A 23,874-nucleotide genomic window follows, 5' to 3' on the forward strand; every position below is an offset into this window, starting at 1 on the left:
TTAACTTACACTTGAATGCAACATTTATGCTTTAAATTCGATTAGGTATGAATAAGGTTAGGCTAAATTACACTTCTTAATTACATTCCACAGTAGAGCCAGGCTCTGCTCAACAGGTGCAGCACATTAATGACAGTATATTCATATCTGGAAATCAGATTATTATTCATGCTGTTATGCATATATGTATAGCAAAAAACCCATAGAAACAAGACAAGAGGAGTCAGACTTCCATCACTGTTCTGCACAAATAAATTAATCAACCTTACATCAAAATATTCAACCGTACATGGTTCAATTAAATTATGATATATATGTAAAACATATATATCAACACAGGCCCTTCGGCCCACCAAGTCCACACCAACCAGCAATTCTACCATGCACCAGTTCTATCCTGCATGCCAGGGACATTTTACAGACGCCAATTAACCTACAAACCTGCACTTGTTTTGGATGTGGGAGAAACCGGAATATCCGGAGAGAACCCATGTGGTCATAGGGAGAATGTACAAATTCTGCACAGACAGCATCCGTAGTCAGGAACAAATCTGGGTCCGTGGTGCTGTAAGGCAGCAGCTCTACTGCTGCACCACCGTGCCACCTCATTAAATTATTTTTTCTGTAATATATTTATTATGCTGTCACGTCAATAAAGATTCTGATTTCTGCCCTTAGTTGGATAACACACATCTCCAATCATTGTGTTTTGCATCTATATGGCTGGTTTTCAACCTCTTCAGTCTGAAGTTCTCGACCCGAAACATCACCCATTCTTTCTCTCCAGAGATGCTGCCTGTCCCGCTGAGTTATTCCTGCTTTTTGTGTCTATCTTCAGTTAAAACCAGCACCTGCAGTTCCTTTTTTGTTAAGCGAAACAGGTCCTATTCTCATAATATTATTCACCTCAACTAAGTATTTTCTTCACCTTCATTGCTGCAGAGAATACAATCCCATTTATCAAATCTTTCGTCAAAGTGAAAAAAAAAATTGAACCCTGTCAAGATTTTCAAAAATTGCCCCTGGATCCTCTCCAGAACAATTGCACCCTTTCTACAATGTGTCATAGTCTTACAGCTTTGTCATTATATTGTCATTAACCATAATGTATTTAAATTAACTATGCCTGTTAAGGTTCGATATTTCATGTAATTTTCATGCATTTTTTTCACAATTATTGAGAGAATTGAGATTCTTCATCTCATTGGAAAAATAGCAAAATAAAATTAATTTAGAAATCTCCAAAATATAACCACCCTTAAGTTATATGGCCAATAATAATGAATGCTTGGCATATTCACCCAATAGTTCAACTTATTCTAAATAAGTTAGCAACTTCATTGAAAACAGATAGTTTTAAATGCTTGCATTAAACTTTATGTGTAAAGACCCTTTAGTGCCCTGGTACACTGTGAACATCTCATGCTTTCTAATTCAATTTATTGTCCCTGATATTTATCCAACTTGATTCTTTGCCCATCCATTCAATTTGGTCAAATGACTCGGAATTCTGTCATTCTACCTTTCCTGTCACATGATCTATAAATCCAACCATACGTAAATATACTCAGTAAGCAATATTACAAGATGTAACTTTACCCATATTATTTCATAACTCCTTTGAATTTTAGAGCAATGGTCAATGTTAATAAAACAGAATGAATTACCAAGCTGTATTTTATCTTGAACAACTTCTGAATAAAATACAGACAGCACATTTTACCTACTGTGTCTGTGAAGGTTCCAAGTTCCCAGAAATGTCATCAGAGCTTCTTGACTGTACACAGAATTTTTGCACATTTACCACCAGTTGTCCATTGACTGATCATGAGAACTATGTTGAAAATTTCTGACGTGGTTATTTAGTCTGAAAGTACTAATTTAACGCGAGTCTTCCAAAAGTGAGGATTATCACAGAGAGATTTTGTTCATCAGTCTGGAATAGCCAAAGATGGAATAGTAGTTTTCTTCCCTCCCATCGCCAGCAATCCCCACTTTCAGAAACCAAAAATGTTCTATGACAGGTGATCAATTCAGCGCTTGACTATTAAAAAAAAAAGATCAGAGACAGTGACAGGTTAAAAAAATTACCATGCTTCAACTTTTTGTTTGCATTTTGTTCAATTAAGACTTGTTTCCTTACAATTAATGGAAGTTCAAAAGCTTGATTTTTTTAGTAATGACTGAAACATTCTCAACATTCATTATCATAATAACTTGCAAATCTGATAGCGGTAAAAAAAACACTTGTTGGAAATCAGCAATTGACCCTGTAAAGGAAGATTGCAATCCACTGCTCATTTAGGTGTTCAGTATAGGAGTGGAACTTTAGTATTATTGCCTAATACTTAAGATGCCTGATTTAGGAGATATCCTATAATATGTGTATTCACTTTTGATTTCAATAGAATAGAACAGCTGTGAGAGATAAAATAAATCATTTAAAATATAAAATGATTATTAGATGAGATATCATAAATTTAAAATACTCTTTTAAACCCTGCTAACTTTCACATAACATTTGCATTGTCTTATAAATTAGCATTTTAAAGATGTTTGGATGTGTTTTAATATCATTTGCATGTTTCTTTTCCAAATTTTTGAATGATTTTCAATAACTCAAAAAGATTCAGCAGATTTGACAATTCCAGCTAGATTTAAGGGTGATCTCTTCATTACCAGCAAATTTATTTCCTTGTTTTGGATGTTGCTAGTTTTGGAAGACCGATTTACTGCCCTTTGTACACTTTTGGGGTTTGGGATGAGAACATATCCAGAATTGTCCTGAATATCTTGCTGAGAAGATCGCTAAAAATAGGGGGGTGTTTTGTACAGAAGTTGATGGATTGACCATAATATTCATGTCAATGTTTGGACCTCCATACTAACATGAAATACCTAGACATCCAATAACAAAATTGCATGTACATGAGTGAAGCATTTTGAGAAAACTACTTCTCAAGTCTTCCCTTGTGGCTTCCTCAAATGAACCTGAGGCTTATTTTTAAAAAGTTCCGTGAGTGTTTTATTTATTCATTCAAACACCTGCCATATTAAACAAAAACTAAAGATAATTTTGCATGGCAATTACATAAGAGATTTCAGATCCCTGCTTTGGAATTGAGGCATTGTATTATAAATGACATTTTTTTTCAAAATGTAACGAATTTAAGATGCCAACATCACTTTCCTGCGATTTAATATTCCTCATACTTTTATTAATTGATCTAAGTACTTGATACATAAGCCCAACAATTCCAGTTGTAAAACAGCAAAGATGTCCATGTTTATTCAAGTTACTCTGTAAAGTGTACCATAATATCAACATCCACACATGCAAAATTCGAAGAACAAATTCAGAACTTGCGGTCAAAGATACCCTTCTCCTCCACAGGGTGCCCTGTTGAATGTTTATCTGGGGTATCAATACAAATTTAGTGAATTAACAAGAAGTTTAACATTTCTCCAGCATAATGCCTTTTGTTGATCAATCTGTCTGGCTTAACACTGACTTGTTAAGTGACGCATCGTACACGACAATTAATTATTAAATTATCCATAGGTGTTTAATTTTGTTTGTTTCTGAAATGTTACTTTCTATCGCAATCTCTCACGCATGTCTCATTCACAAGCTTTAAAGTTTCTTCTGCTGTCAGTAATATGCTGAGAAAGCTGGTATCCTGGTTTGATAATTTTAAAATCTGCTTGTAAAAATGCGAGATATTACAAAGTTCCGGTGTCTGGAACCCTATTGGAAAAGGGTAATTTGGCAGCATATGTGTGCAGCTTTTTGACTGTCAGTGGGCAATGCCATGTGGTGACTTAAAATCCAGACCTACATTTCACATTGGTGAATCACCATCACATTAATTCCTACTTATTTTAATTGAATTCAGCTGTAAACTCCTTTTAATTTGCTGGTCATTTTGGAATATATTTGTTAAAATTGGATGCCATGTTGCAGAGATTTTAAAAGAGGACATTGATACAGGGCCAATATTTAAAACCTTCCTCTCTAAACATGAGCAGAGACATGGCCAACAGCATGACAAGAGTTTTCTTTGGTTGCTATTTTAATAGATGCAATAACCTGTTCCACTTTGGTTTTATGGAGGGAAAGGAGATGAGAGAAAAAAAATAGGTGAATGCAAATTCAACTTAGGACCAAATTATCTCCGTTAAATGTAGTGCTGGCTACTGATGGGTACTCATTAATGTTTCATAAGGAGCGTCCAGGTGGCCATCAGCTTTATAACATTCAGTCGGATCTGAGCCATGCAGGTGGTTTCACTGTTGTGTGATTTTTGTTTTCTCTTAAGGAAAATTGAACAGCAAAATCATTACTGATTTTAGTCCTGATATGTCACATATGCAAAACCTTTCTATTTTTTTCACTCCATTGGTAGTAAGAGACAGCTTGCACTGAATAAAATTAGTGATAGTGAATGGAAATGTTAGCATTTAATTGTCTCAATAACAGCAAGCCCAGGAATTCTGTCACATGCTGATAGACAAGATGACCCCAGATTTCCTGACAGATATGGAGCGCTGCATCTGTCACTTTGCTCTGTAACATAACTCAGCTTGTCAAGAATCACCAGTATTTCTTACATCTGATGGCAGGAACCTAAACCTCATTAATCTTAATAAGGATGATATGATTGTGGTTTAGAAGGGAAAAAAGGAAGGCATTAGATTTGTTTAATGATTTTTTTGTTAATTCATGTTTTTAAGCAACATTTTGAAACTAATTTTACATTTTAAGATTATTTATTTATACTTTGAATTTTAAGTACTTTCAAATGTCAAAAACATTTATAAACAAAATCAGTTTTTGCAAAGTAAAGACCCACCTCCAGTTTGAGATGTTGTCATGGAGCTTTCTGAGTCATCTATGCTATTTGACTGGAGCCTCAGTCATTGTCTCGAGCGCAATCTTGGACAGAGAAAGTGCCCCAAATACTGTACATCCAAAGCATGTCATTACAAGCATGTGGGGCCCTTGGATGGCATTTGCAATTGTGGGGATTTGGTCAGCAAGAGCTAGTCTAATATCACACATTTTTCCCACATGCCTGGTCTTAGCAAGGTATGGACCATTGTTGGGAGTCAAGGGGGTGTGTGGAGGAGGTTAGGCATCAGCAATCTGAAGGAGGGTCCCAACCTAAGACTATCCATGTTCTCCAGAGATGCTGCCTGAACCACTGAGTTGTTCCAGCACTTTGTGTCTTTTTCTAATAGAAAGTCCATATTTGTGTCAACACTACATAAGTACCCTGCTTAACACTACCCTGCAGGCCACTGATCTATTCTACCTCTTTTGACCACGCTCCCTTGATCTAAAACGAGGCACCTTCTGTTGCTTTTTGCAAGATGCTATCCCCCCTACTCTCAGTTGCTCCCTTTCCACCGCATCTGCTTGCAAAATGAGGCCTTCATTTCTAGAACAACCGGGAAGTCCACTTTGTTTGGTAAACATGGTGTCCTCTCTGCTGTCAAGATGGATCCCTCACTCGTGTCTCTTCATGAGACCAAGCATTGATTCAACGATTGCTTCGCCAAGCACTTGTGCTCGGTCCACCTAGGCCTGCTGGATCTCTCGATAGCTAACCATTTAAATTCCCCTTGCCATTCCCATACTGACCTTTCTGTCATGGGCCTCTTTCATTGCCAAAATGAGGCCATATGCAAACTGGAGGAACTGCATCTCATCTTCCACTTGGGTAGCTTACAAGCTAATGGTATGAGCAATGAATTTTCCAATTTTTTCTCTCCCCCACTCGGTCTGAAGAAGAGTCCTGGTGGAAACGTAACCTTTCCATGCTTTCCAGAGATGCTGCCCGACCCTTTGTGTTACTCCAACACTTTGTGTGCGTTTTTATTGTAAACTAGCGTCTGCAGTTCCTTGCGTCTCTTTCTTATCCTGATGCTCTGTATGGCCGTGCTGGGAATCTGGGTGCTGGGAACTTGGAGCAGATCCACCCGTGGCTGCATGTGAGGGCTGGTGTGGGGTGAGGCAGCATGAGTGATGCGGCTGGTCACACTGAGACAAGGGGGATGAGGCTTACCGGCACAGTGAATGGTAGTGACTGGCACAACCTGCTCCTGGCTATGATAAACCACCCGGATCCCACAGTCTCTCTCACTGCCTCCTGTTGGAGGTGATGGAAGCTGATCTCTCCCCTTCTCTTTGGCTGCTCTGCCCTCCCAGTGATCACCATTGAGTTTATTACTGTGGAGAAATCCTCAGGCAAGGGTACGCCATGCAGGAAAACACGAGAGAGGAAGAGGAGGTGCACTTCTGCATCTCCAAATGTATAAAGCCATAATGACTCCATCAGGGTGGCATAATGGTAGAGTTACTGCCTTACACTGCCAGAGACTCTGGTTTGATCCTGACTACGGGTGCTTGTCTGTACGGAGTTTGTATGTTCGCCCCGTGACCTGCGTGAGTTTTCTCTTCAGTTTCCTCCCACACTCTAAAGACGTACAGTTTTGCAGGTTAATTGGCTTGGTGTAAATATAAAATTGTTCCTAGTGTGTGTAGGATGGTGTTAATGTGCGGGGATCGCTGACCGGTGCGGACTCGGTGGGCCGCAGGGCCTATTTCTGTGCCGTATCTCTAAACTAAACTAAACTAGTGCTGATTCCATTCATGCTCTACTTCCTGCAAAACATCCTGTGAGCTAACCAGGTGACCAGTCTATATTTGGCACCAGGACCAGCCAAGCCACGCACCTGGTTCCCAGCTGGAAATGTTAAATTAGTTTCTGCATTAAAATAACTTTACATTGTATATTTTGGTTAGTGCTAGGAATTTTTTTTAAAAGATAGTATTCCTGTTAAAATATCACCATGTTTCATATTAGTATGAACTGTTTTTAACTTTAAACTGTTTTGTCCCATACTGCTTAAAGAAAATCAGTGATTAAATTAAGAAAAAGCAAGTTACAATCCATCTGATAAAACATTCTGATCCAGTATTTGGGGCAATTAATAATCCCAGGTTATTTCTTGTTTAACAGTTACATTGCAAACCAACCAAATCCGTTGAATATCAACGATCATGACATGGACTCGTACACTGGCCTGAGAAATCTGTGAGTATTTCAACTGTATTCGATTTTTGCATTAGCCAGTTATTTGAATGCCATTTATCCAGTGAGGTATTAATGCATTGAAATGTAATTTATCTCCTCTATTTTTCAGAACTTTAGTTAATTGTGGATTGACATTTATTTCACGACAAGGATTTTCCAATAATCCTCGGCTTCAGTACATGTAAGTTCTTCCTTTTTACTTGTATTTTCTTTTCTGCCAAATTTCAATTTGTTTTCACCCCTGTCACATCCATGATAATATTCGTTGAGTATAGTTTTATGATTACTGACCATTCCAAGTTATCTTGCCCAACCGGTCATATTTTATGACTCTTGATAAGTTAGTTGATCGCCAGCAGGAATCAATGAGTAGCAGCAAGTCATGTGTAGGAAAGAACTGCAGATACTGGTTTAAATTGAAGGTAGACACAAAATCCTGGAGTAACTCAGCAGGTCAGGCAGCATCTCTGGAGAGATGCGATGGGTGACGTTTCGGGTCGAGACCAGTCTGAAGAAGGATACTGCCTGTCTCGCTGAGGAGTTACTCCAGCATTTTGTGTCTTGCAGTAAGTCATGGTCTTGACATAGTATTTCTGCAAGGGTTTTTCAGATTAAAGGCACCACAGTATTTCTGTGGTTCTGACAATATTCTTGCTGATATCAGGAAAAAATCTATGTAAATTAATGACGGTGTGTTCTTAACCTTTGTATAGTAGTAGTCAGTATATTTAATCCTGCTTATTATATCCTCCCTTTATTTGAGTCAGTCATTTGAAATTGAAAAGTTCAACTTGACCAAGGCAGTTTGATGAAGATTTATTTTCCATTCACTCCACAAATACTCAGTTCAGTTTAGTTTATTGTCAGGTGTATCGAGGTACAGTGAAAGGCTTTTGTTGTGTGCTAACCAAATATTAGAAATATCAATCCATCCCTTTTATCAGAAACTGATTCAATGTGCTGTGCATTTACAGAAAGTTAAATGTTTCAAATTCTCAGTGCAAATTCCATTTTTATTTTAAAATAATAACAATAAATAGACAATAGACAATAGGCGCAGGAGTAGGCCATTCAGTCCTTCGAGCCAGCACCGCCATTCAATGTGATCATGGCTGATCATCCACAATCAGTACCCCGTTCCTGCCTTTCCCCCATATTCCTGCTATCTTTCTGAGCCCTATCTAGCTCTCTCTTGAGAGTATCCAGAGAACCGGCCTCCACCACCCTCTGAGGCAGAGAATTCCACAGACTCAATTCTCTGTGTGAAAAAGTGTTTCCTCATCTCTGTTCTAAATGGCTTACTCCTTATTCTTAAACTGTGGCCCCTGGTTCTGGACTCCCCCAACATCGGGAACATGTTTCCTGCCTCTAGCGTATCCAAAACCTTAATAATCTTGTATGTTTCAATAAGATCCCCTCTCATCCTTCTACATGCCAGAGTATACAAGCCCAACCGCTCCATTCTCTCAGCATATGACAGTCCCACCATCCCAGGAATTATCCTTGTGAACATGTGCTGCACTCCCTCAATAGCAAGAATGTCCTTCCTCAAATTTGGAGACCAAAACTGCACAAAATATTCCAGGTGTGATCTCACTAGGACCCTGTACACCTGTAGAAGGACCTCTTTGCTCCTATGCTCAACTCCTCTTGTTATGAAGGCCAACATGCCATTCGCTTTCTTCACTATCTGCTGTACCTGCATGCTTACTTTCATTGACTGATAAACAAGGATCCCCAGATCCCATTGTACTTCCACTTTTCCCAACTTTTTGGCTCACATTTATCCACATTAAATTGCATCTGCCATGCATCTGCCCACTCACCCAACCTGTCCAAGTCACCCTGCATCTGAGAGCATCCTCCTCGCAGTTCACACTGCCACCTAGCTTTGTGTCATCTGCAAATTAACTAATGTTACTCGTAATCCCTTCATCTACAATAAGCAGATTACCAAAGCAACAGCACACCCACCATAAATTGAGATGGCAGCTCTATCACTGTGCCAGCATGCCACCCTTGCATGGCAGATACATCATAAACTTCAGAAGTAAGTAAAAGACTCATGACGGGTATACACAGTACCCCAGATGCAATCTGTTCTGTCAAGGGTGTCTGCATTGGCCTTTCTAGTTAGAATTTATGTAGCTCAAAACATTTTCTGGAGACAAGGAACTGCAGATACTGGAATCTTGGGCAAAACACAAAGTGATGGAGTAACTCGGTGGGTCAGGCAGCATCTGTGAATTTTGAAGTAAAGTTATCTTTTTGAGTGGATAATAAACAAAAGACTTGGCTGAGAGTTTTTGGTCTACCCTAGCTAGCCTGTGTTAACGGCAAGCCAAAGCCAAAGTTACCTGTTCCTCAGGAATCTGCCAGTAACCTCAGCAGAACATTGAAATTCCAATAGTCATGCAAACAGAAAGCTGAAGCTGGACCAGGCCAATTGGTTCCAAATACCTCCCCCACCATTCAATAACATCATGGTTGATCTGATTGTAACCTCAGATCTGTCTTCCCACATATTGGTGGCACTTTAACTCTTCCTTATGAAGTAGCTATCTATTTCTGTCTTAAATATAGTCACTGCCTTTTGAGGAAGAGAGTACCAAAGACTCTAAACCAATTGAGGGAAATACTTTGCCTTGTATCTTGCTTAAAAGGGTGGTCACTCATTTTTAAACTGTGATCCCTCATTCTAGATTCTCCCACAAGAGAAATAGTCTCTCCACATCTGCCCTGTCAAGACTCTGCAGAATCTTTTATGTTTCAATCAAGCGCTCTTCCCCTTTTCTAAGGTTCAGTCAGTAATCCAATTTTGCTTTATTTCTTGACCTTGGAAGACAGAATTTCCATGTTACCAGTCACTAAATCAAGGATATCCCCTTTATTTAAAATCACTCTTGCAAGTTTATCTTGAAAACATCATTCTCACTGGTTATATCATGTCTACTTCCAAGATTTTAGCACATATATGTTGGATATATTATCAATAAAACCACACAAATGCTATTCTATATGCGGTTTGAATTCACACGTTAAATCATATACAAAAGTGCTGTGCAGTATTTTCATCAATACCCGCATGTTGGTTTTAATTATTTTTCCATAAATTAAATTAGCCTGAAAAGACCACGGTTATTATTTGAACATTCTTTCAGTCCATTGTATTAAATAAACTGTAAAGTCTAAACTAAAATCAATGCATTAACACATGCATTTAAATAGTAGTTAGGTAAATATCATGAACATGTCAGGTATTAGTGTTAATAATATCAGCAAATTCCTGACTTGTTGTTTCCAGACATATCCGTTAAAACTAACTCTCATACTTTTGTTTTATTTCAGCAACCTTGCCAACAACAGGTTTTCAAGCTTGTCGTGGAAACCCTTTCGTAAACTGCAACTGACTCATTTGTAAGTAGCCTTCCATAAATAGTTAGAACAAATATAATGTGTTTATTATATTAATATATTATTTAAATATAATATATTTTAATATGAAGGTAGGCAGTGAAGAAAGCGAATGGCATGTTGGCCTTTATAACAAGAGGAATCAAATATAGGAGCAAAGAGGTCCTTCTGCAGTTGTACAGAGCCCTAGTGAGACCACACCTGGAGTATTGTGTGCAGTTTTGGTCCCCTAATTTGAGGATGGACATTCTTGCTGTTGAGGGAGTGCAGCATAGGATTACAAGGATAATTCCCGTATACTCTGGAGTTTAGAAGGATGAGAGGGTATCTCATTGAAACATATAAGATTGGTAAGGGCTTGGATATGCTCGAGGCAGGAAACATGTCCCCGATGTTGGGGGAGTCCAGAACCAGGGGCCACAGTTTAAGAATAAGGAGCAAGCCATTTAGAACGGAGACGAGGAAATACTTTTCCTTACAGAGAGTGGTGAGTCTGTGGAATTCTTTGCCTCAGAGGGCAGTGGAGGCAGGTTCTCTGGATGCTTTCAAGAGAGCTAGATAGGGCTCTTAAAAATAGCGGAGTCAGGGGATATGGGGAGAAGGCAGGAACGGGGTACTGATTGGGGATGATCAGCCATGATCACATTGAATGGCGGTGCTGGCTCGAAGGGCCGAATGGCCTACTCCTGCACCTATTGTCTATTGTCTATTATCTAAGATAAACTAAGCGTGAAAGTTTTATCTGGGCTTCCAGCACTTTGACAGGACTGAATTGTATAGCAAATTGTTTGTATAAATAGTACTTATTGCAATTGCATTGTAATATTACCATTAGTAAATTAACACATTGAATTGGAAGTACATTTTTGTCCAATATTTTAATGATGATGATAATCTGTTTCTTTTGTAAAGGTTAATGCTTCCATTCAATCAAAGGATTGAAGCAGTGTTTCCAAATGAATGAGGTGTTTCTGTAGTATTTTAATTTCTGGCTGTTTATATCGGTGTAGACATTATAATCATTGTTTTTATATATTTTGCTATGGAGAAGCTTTCTGAACTTTAATCGGAAGTGTTAGCACTGAAGGCTTGCATTTCTTTGTTCCAGTTATAACAGGAAGCCGAATGTCTCCAGAGTGTAAGGATTTCACAAGTAGAATAAACACTTGACTATTCCCAGCTTCCCTGTTACTAGCCTTTCTTAATGTTCCTTCATCACAGGGAGACTTTCAAAGCAAACAAGTCAGCAATACTGCACTACTGATTTTAGTTTTAGTTTTTTATATATATTCTTAACTTCTTTTATAAGTTCAATACAATTATTTTCAAATTACTTAAATTTGTCATATATTGGCATTGGGGAAGTGGCGGCGCCGGGAACGGCTGCGGCTCGCCTGCAGTCCGTTTGTCTTTTACTTTTTTGTGTTGTATTTATTTCGTTTTGTCTAGTTACGTTTTTGGTTTTTAGGTCGTGTTTATGGGGGGGGGGGGGTGAAACGGGGCTTGCTGTCTCTCCCTACGGGGGAATACGACCTTTTTGTCGTATCCCCCTTCTCTGCCTCCGTCTACACTGAGGCCTAATGGCGGAGCTGGCGACCTCAGGACTCTGGAGGCAGCTGACAGGACTCGCCCTGAGCTCCCGTGAGGGTGGCCCAGCCCGGGGCTGGAACTGCGCTCTCGTGAGAGCGGCCTGGCGAGGGGCTGAGAGCCTTTCCCGTGAGGGGCTGTGGCCCGTCGGAGTGGCCCAGCCCGAGGGAGGAGCGGCACTCCCGTCGGAGTGGCCCAGCCCGAGGGAGAACGGCACTCCCGTCGGAGTGGCCCAGCCCGAGGGAGAACGGCACTCACGTCGGAGTGGCCCAGCCCGAGGGAGGAGCGGCACTCCCGTCGGAGTGGCCCAGCCCGAGGGAGAACGGTACTCCCGTCGGAGTGGCCCAGCCCGAGGGAGAACGGCACTCACGTCGGAGTGGCCCAGCCCAAGGGAGGAGCGGCACTCCCGTCGGAGTGGCCCAGCCCGAGGGAGAACGGCACTCCCGTCGGAGCGGCCCAGCCCGAGGGAGAACGGCACTCCCGTCGGAGTGGCCCAGCCCGAGGGAGAACGGTACTCACGTGAGGGCGATCCGGCTCGGGGCTGGAACGGTGCTCCGGTGGCTGGGACGGCGTTCTGAGGCGGTGACCTGAGTCCGGGGTTCAGCCGCGGGCCAGTGGCTGCGTGTGCTGGACTGGAGGGCGGCAGCTTCGACCACCCCCGTGTTTGAACCGGCCCGTTTGCAGGGTTCGGTGAGCCGCGGGACTGTTGGTACCATCGCCCGGTGGGGAATCGCCTCAGCGCAGAGGGAGAAGAGGAGGGAAGAGACAGTAACCCTAAGATTTTTGCCTCCACCACAGTGAGGAGGTGCTTGGAGGATACACTGTGGTGGTGTTAATTTGTGTTTATTGTTGTTTATTATTGTATGATTGTATGTATGACTGCAGGCACGAAATTTTGTTCAGACCGTAAGGTCTGAATGACAATAAAGGTATTCAATCAATTCAATCAATCAATTCAATCATAGTGATCAGACCAAAATGTGCAGTTGACAAGCAAGAATATATATTTAAAATAACCAGTTTTCGGAAAAGAGTCACTCTTCCAAAATTTGAAAATCTTCAAAAATTATTGAAAGATCAAATGATAAAACTATGTAATTTGTGTCTGGATGAGCAGTTATGTTAAGATTTTTCATTTGTTGCCAGGGCAATGTGCTTTTATAAATGTGAGTAAAAGTTTATCCTTCTCATTAAATGGACTTTTAATACTTTTAGTCATTCTGCTGCTGAGATTGTAGATATATTGTACTCGGTTATTACTGAAATAGAATTCTAGCAAATATTTAGTTGCAGCTCCTTTTGAACTAAACGAGATACATAAATTTCATTTAATTAGTGAGGATAGTATTTTAACTTGTGTTGCAAGCACCAAGGTTCGCAGTTCATGTAGTGTCAGCTTTTCTTTCTAATACCCAGTTCTCCAATGCAACTTCCTACCCAGTTATTTTTGTTTTTGTTTATAAAACTCATATCATTAAATACCTTATTAATTCTTCAAATCTTTTTTTTTCTTTGCAGTATGACTCCATTCTAAATACACTGCAGAATGTATTCACCTCATGATAAATGAAGTGCATGTGATCTGTAGGCTTTACCCATTTAGTTTGAGTATTAAGCAGAGATAAGCATCAAAACAGCCCCGTATCATGGTACAGTAGTCACGGTAAAGTCCATTAGTAACTTTAGATTATGAGAACTCACTATGTTTTTTCTCATTAAAGGTATTGCAGATATTTTTGGGTTTGGCTGATTTTATCTGATGTTCCAGCAGAACATTTTGTGCTAATCTGTGAAATATTCCAAGACTGAGTACAACTAGGCATCCATTGTGGTTTTAACATTGGCTGTTGGCCAATTCAAATCCGTTATAATGCTTGGCCATAATCTAATAACAAATATTTGATTTTCTCCATATGGAATTTAAGAGCTAATCAATGGAACATTTTTACACTCAATACATTTTTCATATACAGCAAATTCTACTTGTAACAAAATAGACACCAAGATGAATCAGCATTTGCTTTCAATAAAATGAGTTGAGTATGTTGGTAAACTAACCTTAAGGGATTCAGACGGTAATAGAGGTTGCAGGGTCACTGTAAAGACATATTGAACAGGAGAACTGTTACCTACATGTTGAATTTCCTGTAGCTTTTAGGATCAATTTTCATCCTTGATGTTTGATGAAAATCAAGTTTGGCAGTTAAAATGTTTGCAAGTCCTTATCCTGAAGATAGTGGTTTAGTTTAGTTTATTGTCATATATATTAGGATGTAAGAAAATTCCTTGTTCAATGAAACTCATAGAGTACACTGTAGTAAATACAGTAAAAACTCATAGTAAACATACAGTAAATATGAATACAACAATAAATATAAAATGCAAAGATGGTGTAAAGTTTGTAGTGCCAATCAAAGTAGTGTATAAAAAAAAATAGAAGCACACTAATGGAATAATGGAATGAGGTAGAGATAAGAGCAAGAATATGCAGCAGCATTTCCAGGAAGGGGTGTGAAAGAGGTGATTAGTTCAGGAGTCTGATTGCTGTGCAGAAGAAGCTGTTCTTAAAGGGCCTGTTCCACTTGCGTGTCCTTGGCACACAAATTACGCAACCTCGTGGTCGCGTTGAGGCGCACGGGCATCATGTGGCCGCGCGGGGCTGGTCCCACTGAGAAGCGCGGAGGGGTATGTAGTTGTGTGCGACATTGAGCGGGGCTCCGAAATATTTGTAGCGAACGAAATCTTTGAGTGCCCACGGCCTGTCGCTTAACTGACGGCCAAAGTGGGACAGGCCCAAGACCCTGGTGTGACGCAACATCTCACCTCCAACAGCAGCAGAAGCAGGCAAACGATCGCCAAACTTGGCCTGGGGCTCACGGCCGTTACGGTCCGGATCCGCCCCCACTTCTACTCCCAGAGCGGGGCCAAGAAAATTGAAGATGGACACAAAATGCTGGAGTAACTCAGCGGGACCGGCAGCATCTCTGGAGAGAAGTTATGGGTGACGTTTCGTGTAAAGACCCTTCTTTTCAGACTGAAGAAGAGTCTCGACACGAAAAGTCATCCATTGCTTCTCTCCAGAGATGCTGCCGGTCCCGCTGAGTTATTCCAGCTTTGTGTCCATCTTCAAATGACGTCACGCGCTCCAGACGGCTGTGCGTATGCATGAAATCGCGTGCAACCTTCACGGGACTGTTGCGGCTCAACGCGACCACGAGGTCGCGTAATTTGCGTGCCAAGGACACGTAAGTGGGACAGGTCCTTAAGTATGGACACCTGGGGTTTCTAGCTACTGCACCTTCTCCCACTCGCCCTTTCTTGATCTTCACTGTGAAGGGAGTAGGTTAAGTTGCTGGTGATGTGGATGCCTAGGAACTTGAAGCTGGAAACCATGTCAACAGAAGCTCCCGTGATGAGGACAGGATTGTGCTCACCCCCTCACTTCCTGAGGTCAACAACAAACTCCATCATTCCTCTTTCCTTCTCTCCATAGATGCTGCCTCACCCGCTGAGTTTCTCCAGCATTTTTGTCTACCTTCGATTTTCCAGCATCTGCAGTTCCTTCTTAAACCTTCATCTTGTTAGGTTGTTGGCCCAATACCATATGATAACAGGTTCTGATCGCATCCCTGAGGTCTGTCCCGTTTTAATCTGAGGTCCATGAAAATAGTCCTCCAGTTTCAATAAGAAAACGTTGGCTTCCTTGATTGGGATCTCCATTGCCTGAGGTTTCTCCGCTCCCTTGTCATCCACTTGTGTAAGGGGACATGGCAACTTCCCCCTGATAGCCAACATTCCACTCAGTGAAATTAAAGGTGACTCTTGAAAGTGGATTGTTAGATTTCAATGTTTCAATTTTTTTAGAAGTATTTAAGTATTCGTTAGCTTTTTTTTTTTGTCTCCTGAGGACATGCAGGGGAACAGGTCAAAGCCCAATGAGCTGGAACAAAAGTTGAAACACGCAGCATGGTTGATGTTTATTCTGTCCATGCATCTTCAAGTTTTATATGCTCCAATTAATATTCCCTCCCTCTAATCTTTCCAAAGAAAATAACCCCAACCTAGACAGTCTACCATGCTAACTGCAATTCTCCATTCTGGCAACATCCATGAAATTCTCCTCTTTGCTCTTTAGTGCGATCTAATTATTCTTGTAGAGTAGTAACCAGAACTTTATATAAAACTCTGGCTGTTCTGTAACAAATGATTTAAACAGCTCCAGCATGATCTCCCTGCCTTGTATTCACTGTCTCATCCAATAAAGGCAAACCTCCTTGCTTGCCATTCCTAAGTCTGTTATCTTAGACTTTCCAAGATAGAATTTACAGCTGGCAGAGTTGTGCAGCTGGTAGAGCTGCTGCCTCACACTGCCAGAGACCTGAGTTCGACCGTAACCTTGACTGCTGTTAAAGTGGAGTTTATATGTTTGCCTTGTAACCATGTGGATTTCTTCCTGGTGCTCTGGTTTCCCTCCACATCCCAAAGATGTGCAGGTTGTAGATTAATTGGCATCCAAAAATGCCCCTAATGGACATGAAAGTGGCATAACATACGTAGAACTAGTATAAACAGTTGATTGATGGTTGGCGTGGACTCAGTGGGCCAAAGGGCCTGTTACCATGCTGTAACTTTCAATCAACCATAGAGTCATAACGTCATACAGCATGGAAATAGGCAAACACCGCCAACTTGCCAACATCGACCAATGTGTCCCATCTGCACTAATCTCACCTGCCTGCTTTTGGCCCTTATCCCTCTAAACCTGTCCTATCCATGTACTTGTCTAATTGTTTCTTAAACATCCCAATAGTCCCTGCCTCAACTACCTCCTCTGGCAGTTTGTTCCAAACACCCACCACCCTTAATGGACTCCTTAGTGTCATCAATTTCTGTGATTCCCATGTGGGGTATCCGAAGCAAGATTAATTACACAGGTCTTCCCTAGCTTACGGCAGGTTTCCATTCCTGTGAATTGTTTGTAACCCAAACTGTTCGCAAGTTGGACATGTGGCCATGAACTGTGTTTCCAGAAGGCAGAGGATGCTCAGCGGCGGAACGGCAAATCAAAAGGTCATAAGTGATAGGTCATTTGGCCTATCAAGTCTACTCTGCCATTCAATCATGGCTGATCTATTTCTCCTTCCTAACCCCATTCTCCTGCCTTCTCCCCATAACCCCTGACACCTGTACTAATCAAAAATCTATCTGTGCCTTAAAAAATATCCACCAACAGCCTCCACAGCCTTCTGTGGCAAAGAATTCCACAGATTCACCACCCTCTGACTAAATACATTTCCCCTCATCTCCTTCCTGAAAGAACATCCTTTAATTTTGAGGCTATGGCCACTAGTTTTGGACTCTCCCACTAGTGGAAACATCCTCTCCACATCCACTCTATCCAAGCCTTTCACTATTCTGTATGTTTCGATGAGGTCCCCCCTCATTCTTCGAAACGCCAGTGAGTACAGGCCCAGTGCCGACATATGCTCATCATAGGTTAACCTACTCATTCGTGGATAATCTATACCACATGTCTCCCAAACGCTTGTCTGTGTGACATACTGTACATAAGATGGGTGTATGTAAGGCAGCGAGGATCTTTAATTCCTTCTATATTGGTGGATGATTCTAAAGTAGGTGTCCATTTTTTCTCTTGCAGGGTTTTAACAGAAAATCCCTTCCTGTGCGACTGTGGGATTGCATGGATCCAGATATGGCAGCAGAAAAGCCTGGCCACACTAGATGTTCAGAACCTGACGTGTCGGGATGAGAATGACTTGAGGATAACACTGTCACACATGAGGATCCAAAACTGTGGTATTGGCATTTTCTCATTTATCCATCAAAAGCATTACAACTCATTTTCTTTTCCTCTCATTTATAAGATTGATCAAAGCAGAAGAAGTTGGGAATAAGGCCAAACAAAGTAGAACCAAGTAAAAATGTTGAAAATAAAGTTGTTAGCAGAGTTTTATATAGAGTAAATATGCTTGAATTATCACGGTAATTGGTAGATTTTGAGCATCTTGTAAGATTCTGCATCCCTGCTAATCATTTGAAATGGCCACCAATGCTAATGGTTGATGAATAATGAATAATATGCTGTAAGTGCTATATTGAAGGTTTTATTATTCTTTCATTGTTGGTACCCAAATGTACAAGGTTCTTTGTTATTAGGTTCAGGGCCATGTGATCAAACGTGGATGTGCTGATATCATAGATGGTTCCTCACTAAAATGCCACGGACATCCCTACTCCCTCCATCCCCCAAAACACCCAAAGGCTGCACATGGTGACTGTCTAGCCAAGATGTGTTTGGTCTGTGTTTAAGTCTGGGATCTGTGCATAATCCCTTCATGGGGGATCAAAAATGCAAACCTGGGCAGGAAAGAAGTGAATTTGATGACACCCCATTATTTGAACTGCTTTGGAGACACGAGAACTGCAGATATTGGTTTACCAAAAAAAGCACAGTGCTGGAGTAACTCAGCAGGTCATGCAGCATCTTTGGAGGACATAGGCGATGTTTAGGGTCGGGACCCGTCTCCACATTCATATCTTGAGTCTGAAAAAGGGTCCCGACTAGAACCGTTGCCTATCCATTTGAACTGTCTGCTGCCTCAGCTTATGTTTCCCTTTAAATGGGGGCATTTAAAATCAGAACTTTATTTAGTGCGACCCTGAACACAACATTGAGTCAATTTTGTCAGCTTCAAAATTTGTTGCCTTTCTTGGCTTGAACTTAATCAAAGTACGGATAGTAAATGTAGGGGTTTTGTTTCCCTTTACTCCACTTCGGGCCCAACTGCCCGGGTTATTCTCTCCCTTGTCGGAGGGTCAAGAGAGAGAATACACAAAAGGGAATCCCCTAGGTTCTAGACCTCGGAATTATGGTGGGATATGATAAAAGGTTGAATTGACCAGAGTGTGCTGATGAGAGAAAACAGAAACCAAGATGGACTCAAAGCAAGTCTAAAATTTACAGGCTTTATTAAACAATGAGAAATCGAATCTCACCAACACTACATAATGCGTGGCTAAACTTATGCTTTAAACTAAGAGTATAGAAGGAAAACTATCGGGCACGTCGTAAAACTTACTTTACACAATTTTACTTGCAAGTACACTCCCCCTTTCCCTTTCTTCTCTCAACTATCCTATTTCGGGAACTTCACCAGGTCACCGGGATACTTACAGCTAGGTCGATCGGTTGGGCTCACGAGCCGTCCAGCAGAGCAGAAAGAGAGCGAGTTCTGGCTTGACTCCGGCTTTTATACCTGAGTTTCCTTTGAAACCCCCAGGTGGTCCTCTGGATAAAAGGATTCTTTTGATGATTCCCAGTTTCGATCTGGCATGAACAATAGGCCTCCGATGATAAGGAGTTTGCTGATGTCATGATCCCTCAGCCTGATCGTTATCCCATCGCCTACATGGGCTCCCATTGTCCTGATGGATGGGTCATCCACGATGGTGATTGTGCTTGCTGCTGGCCTGTTTACCACCGTCTGCTGAGGCTTGGTACCTTCCTTTGTGTTTCCAAGATAATCTCGTTATCTCCGTCTCAGCCTTTCCTGCCCACACCATTCGCATAGTTGTGTGATGCCCAAGTCCACAGGCCAGACAGGTTTGAAACTTGAAACTGATTCTTTCTGTGGATTGGGGGTTTTTCCGTTGCAGCCAGCAAATCTGTCTTTTTAAAATGTCCATGTCCTTATCCGAGTTCTTACATAATTTTGGAGGATTTGCTCCAATAACTTACATAAATAAATGTTGAGGTTTCTAGTAAAAAAAGGTTATGTAGTATAGAAATGGTGTGCCTAGTGATAGATGCCAGATGCTTTGGAATGAATTATTTACAGCATGATCAATTGCACATCAAAAATGGACCAGTGGACTTGTGTGTTAGATTAGAGTGCCAGTGCATTTTTCAGCATAGAACAAGTCCTGGCTTCATGCCTACTCTCGTTGAACAGAAGGCCTCCCATGTGCACCATGGCATCAGCATCAACACTCCATTGATCCTCAAACATTTCTCCACAAAGAATTGTGGCAACAGAAGTAAAACACCTAATAATCATAATAATACTTTATTAGTCAAGTATGTTTTGCAACATATGAAGAATTTAATTTGCCATACAGTCATACTAATAAAAAGCAACAGAACACACAAAATACATTTTAACATAAACATCCACCACAGTGACTCCTCCGCATTCCTCACTGTGATGGAAGGTAAAAAAAAAGTTAAATCTCTTCCCTTCTTTGTTCTCCCACGGTCGGAGGCCTAAAGCCTTCCGTTGACGGGACGATCTTGGCTCACGTACCCGGTGGTCGGGCCTTCCACTTTGGGGCAATCGAGCTCCTGCATCGGGGGATCTCAGCTCCCCTGCACCGGGCGATCTGACGTCGGGGCTGGTCGAACTTTCTGCGTCGTTTGGAGCTCCCGACATCTACGGCCTCTACTCGAGACTGCGAGCTCCTTGATGGTGAAATCCGTAGGCCGCGGTTGGAGCATTGATCCCAAGCAAGGGATCGGCTCTGATGGCAAGTCCACATCCCCCCGGGGGGGGCTCAAAGTCAGTCCCGAGCAAGGTCTCCAGCTTCATGATGTTGGGCCGCAGAGCGACCGGAGATACGATCCGGAAAACAATCTCATCTCTGGCAAGGTACGAGACTGAAAACAAGTTTCCCCCGACACCATCCCCCACCCTCTCAAATAAAGCAAACCAGAGAATATTAAAACAAACTTTTAAAACACACTAAAAATAACAATAAAAAGACAATACGACAGGCTGTTGGTGAGGCTGCCATCATCAGCGCCTCCTGGTGGCACTCCCCCTGAAAACAACTGAACACAATTCAGTTTTATTATGGTCTATATGAACAATAACTCACCCAGTGATTCAGTGACCCAGCTGATCACTGAAATCGTAACCCAATCTAGATGATGTAAATTGATAGTTAATCCTAGATGGTTACTGATGAAGGGTCCCGACCTGAAACGTCACCTATCCATATTCTCCTGAGATGCTCCCTGATCTGCTGAGTTACTCAAGCACTCTTTTCTTAGATGGAAACAGGTGGTTTTCATGAATTCCTCTCAAAAGGAAATATTGCATCACATATTCAGTGATGTGCATGGCATCACTGCACTTATGTATACTGACAGCATTGAAACTGGATTACTGTATGATAAACTAACATTTTGTTAATACATCAACTTTGCCTATATTCTTTCCATTTAATTGTTAACATGTATTTGAAGCCAAAAAGGCAGCCACTGGTTTGCCATGCAATCTCAATACCTCCTTAGGTAACCAAATAAGAATGCTTGCTCCGCCACATCTCCCACCCCATCTTCCAAAGACACAATTCCCTACTCTCAATTCCATCTACTAAGATGAGGCTTTTCATTCTAGGACATCCAAGTTGTCCACTTTCTTTAGTAAACGTGGTTTCCCACTTGCTGTAATGGATGGACCCTTCACCCATTTCTCCTGTGTTCTTTTGTTCTGCTCTCACTCTCCTTCCACCAGACAGAACAAGGATAGAGTTTGTCTGGTCCTTACTTTTCACCCTACCAAGATACAAGATACATTTATTTGTCACAAGATACATTTATTTGTGATTACCATACAGCCATACAATAAAAATAAAGACACAACACACGATAGAGTTCAACATAAAAACATCCCCACACAGCAGAATCAAAGTTTAGAACATCGGGCCGCCCGTAGCGGCGACTGCGGAGTGCTCGGGGAGGACCCGACCACGGGTGAACATTGGGGAACATTAGAGGAAGGTGACTCACTTTGGTGCCTTCCCTCACAGTGGGAAACTTAGATTCTGTCCCGACCCGAAACGTCATCCATCCTGTTTCTCCAGAGATGCTGCCTGACCCGCTGAGTCACTCCAACGCTTTGTGTCTATCATAAGTAATATTTCAGTTTAGAACTTGTCTGTAGAAGGGAATGACTGGAATCATCACCTATCCATTTTCTCTCGAACTGCTGCCTGATCCATTGAGTTACTCTAGCACTTAGTGTCTCTTATTAAGATGCAGTTTTGTGAATGAAAAAATAATTAAATCTAAATGGGAAAAAGTTTACTCGACGAATTTGGAGAAAAAGGATGGATGACGTTTCGGGTCGGGACACTTCTTCAGACTGCACCTATCCACACTTATCACCTATCCATTTTCTCCAGGATGCTGAATGAACCGTTGACTTACTCTAGCATTTTGTATCTATCTTTGGTGTAAGCCAGTATCTGCAGTTCTTTTTTATGGCATCTTAATAGTAGTTCACACAAGAACACACTAGTTCACAGGGGTGGCACAGTGGTAGAGTTGCTGCCATAAGGGGCTGTCCCACTGCGGCGACCTAATTGGCGAGTTTAGAAGAGTTTTCCTTTGACTCGTACTCGCAGCATGATTGACACGAGGTCCTAGTCTTTGTAACTTTCCTTCATGCTCGAGAGTAGTTCCCACATACTCGAGGCCTCAGCTAGGTCGCGGCGTATTTTTCAACATGCTGAAAAATGCCCGCGAGTAAAAAAAGGTCACCATGGAAAAAATCGATATTTCTTTACTTGTAGGTTTAGTCGAAGTAGGTCGGCATGTTATTCGTAGATAACCGAGGATTGTCGAAGGTAGTCGTAGATAGTTCTTCAACATAGTCGAAGGGAGATCGAAGGAGGTTGTCTTCACTATTCGGTGTCCAATTTTCTCTATGCTAGTCCTAGCTAGTCTTCAACATGGTTGAAGGAGGTCTTCTACATAGTCGAAGGAGGTCTTCAACATGATACTTATTCAAACTCTCCTAAACTCTTCTAAACTCGCCAATTAGGTCACCGCAGTGGGACAGCCTCTTTACAGAGCTTACTGCGCCAGAGATCAGGGTTCGATCCTGGCTACGGGTGCTTGTCTTTAGTTTAATTTAGAGATACAGCGCGGAAACAGGACCTTCGGCCCACCGAGTCCGCGCCGACCAACGATCCCCGCACACTAACACAATCCTACACACACGAGGGTCAATTTACAATCTTTACCGAAACCAATTAACCTACAAACCTGTACGTCTTTGGAGTGTGGGAGGAAACCAGAGCATCAGGAGATAACCCATGCAGGTCACGGGGAGAACGTACAAACACCACACAGGCAGCACCTATGTACGGAGTCTGTACGGAGTTTGTACGTTCTCCCCGTGACCTGTGTGGTTTTTCTCTGAGAACTTCTGTTTCCTCCCACACTCCAAAGACGTACAGGTTTGTAGGTTAATTGGCTTGGTGTAAATGTAAAATAATCATCCCGAGTGTAGGACAGGATTGTGCTAGTGTTAGGGATCGCTAGTCGGTGCGGACTCGGTGGGCACTATACCTCTAAACTAAACTAAAATGTTTCTGATACACCCAACCATCCACTTTGGCAACCATTCACTGTTTACAAGACTTGTTAAAGTACAAATAAGTTTCTGAAAGTGGTCTGTTTTGATATTGAGCACCCTGTATGTTTCATGCAGCCTGTTGGGTTTGAGAGTGGCTTGTTTCTAGTCCGATTTTATGAAATCTGCGGAGGCTGATGAGGTCATTGTGGGAACCTCAGACTCTTCCGTACATGGGGCAGAAGATGCGGTGAATGGGCAGGGGGGTGGGCAGTTTGTGAGGTGCTTTGCTCCTTCTGCGGTTGCCATAGGGATTCGGAGTGCTTTTTTAGCAAGGACACAACGTTTTCAATATTATTCTAAATTCTCCTCTTTCTCTTTGATTACTCATT

At 41.7% G+C, this 23,874-nt stretch overlaps 1 protein-coding gene across 1 annotated transcript in view; it reads left to right on the forward strand.

Moving 5' to 3' along the window:
• Nucleotides 1–23,874, forward strand: part of ntrk2 (neurotrophic receptor tyrosine kinase 2) — a 217,695-nt gene that overhangs the window by 13,953 nt on the left and 179,868 nt on the right. Inside the window, exons 2-5 of the mRNA XM_033017664.1 lie at nucleotides 7,026–7,100; nucleotides 7,210–7,281; nucleotides 10,449–10,517; nucleotides 17,761–17,918. Coding sequence (XP_032873555.1) covers nucleotides 7,026–7,100; nucleotides 7,210–7,281; nucleotides 10,449–10,517; nucleotides 17,761–17,918 — 374 coding nt within the window. The remainder of the gene's footprint in view (nucleotides 1–7,025; nucleotides 7,101–7,209; nucleotides 7,282–10,448; nucleotides 10,518–17,760; nucleotides 17,919–23,874) is intronic.

The sequence above is a fragment of the Amblyraja radiata genome, chromosome 3 (genome assembly GCF_010909765.2).
Source record: "Amblyraja radiata isolate CabotCenter1 chromosome 3, sAmbRad1.1.pri, whole genome shotgun sequence".
NCBI lineage: Eukaryota > Metazoa > Chordata > Chondrichthyes > Rajiformes > Rajidae > Amblyraja > Amblyraja radiata.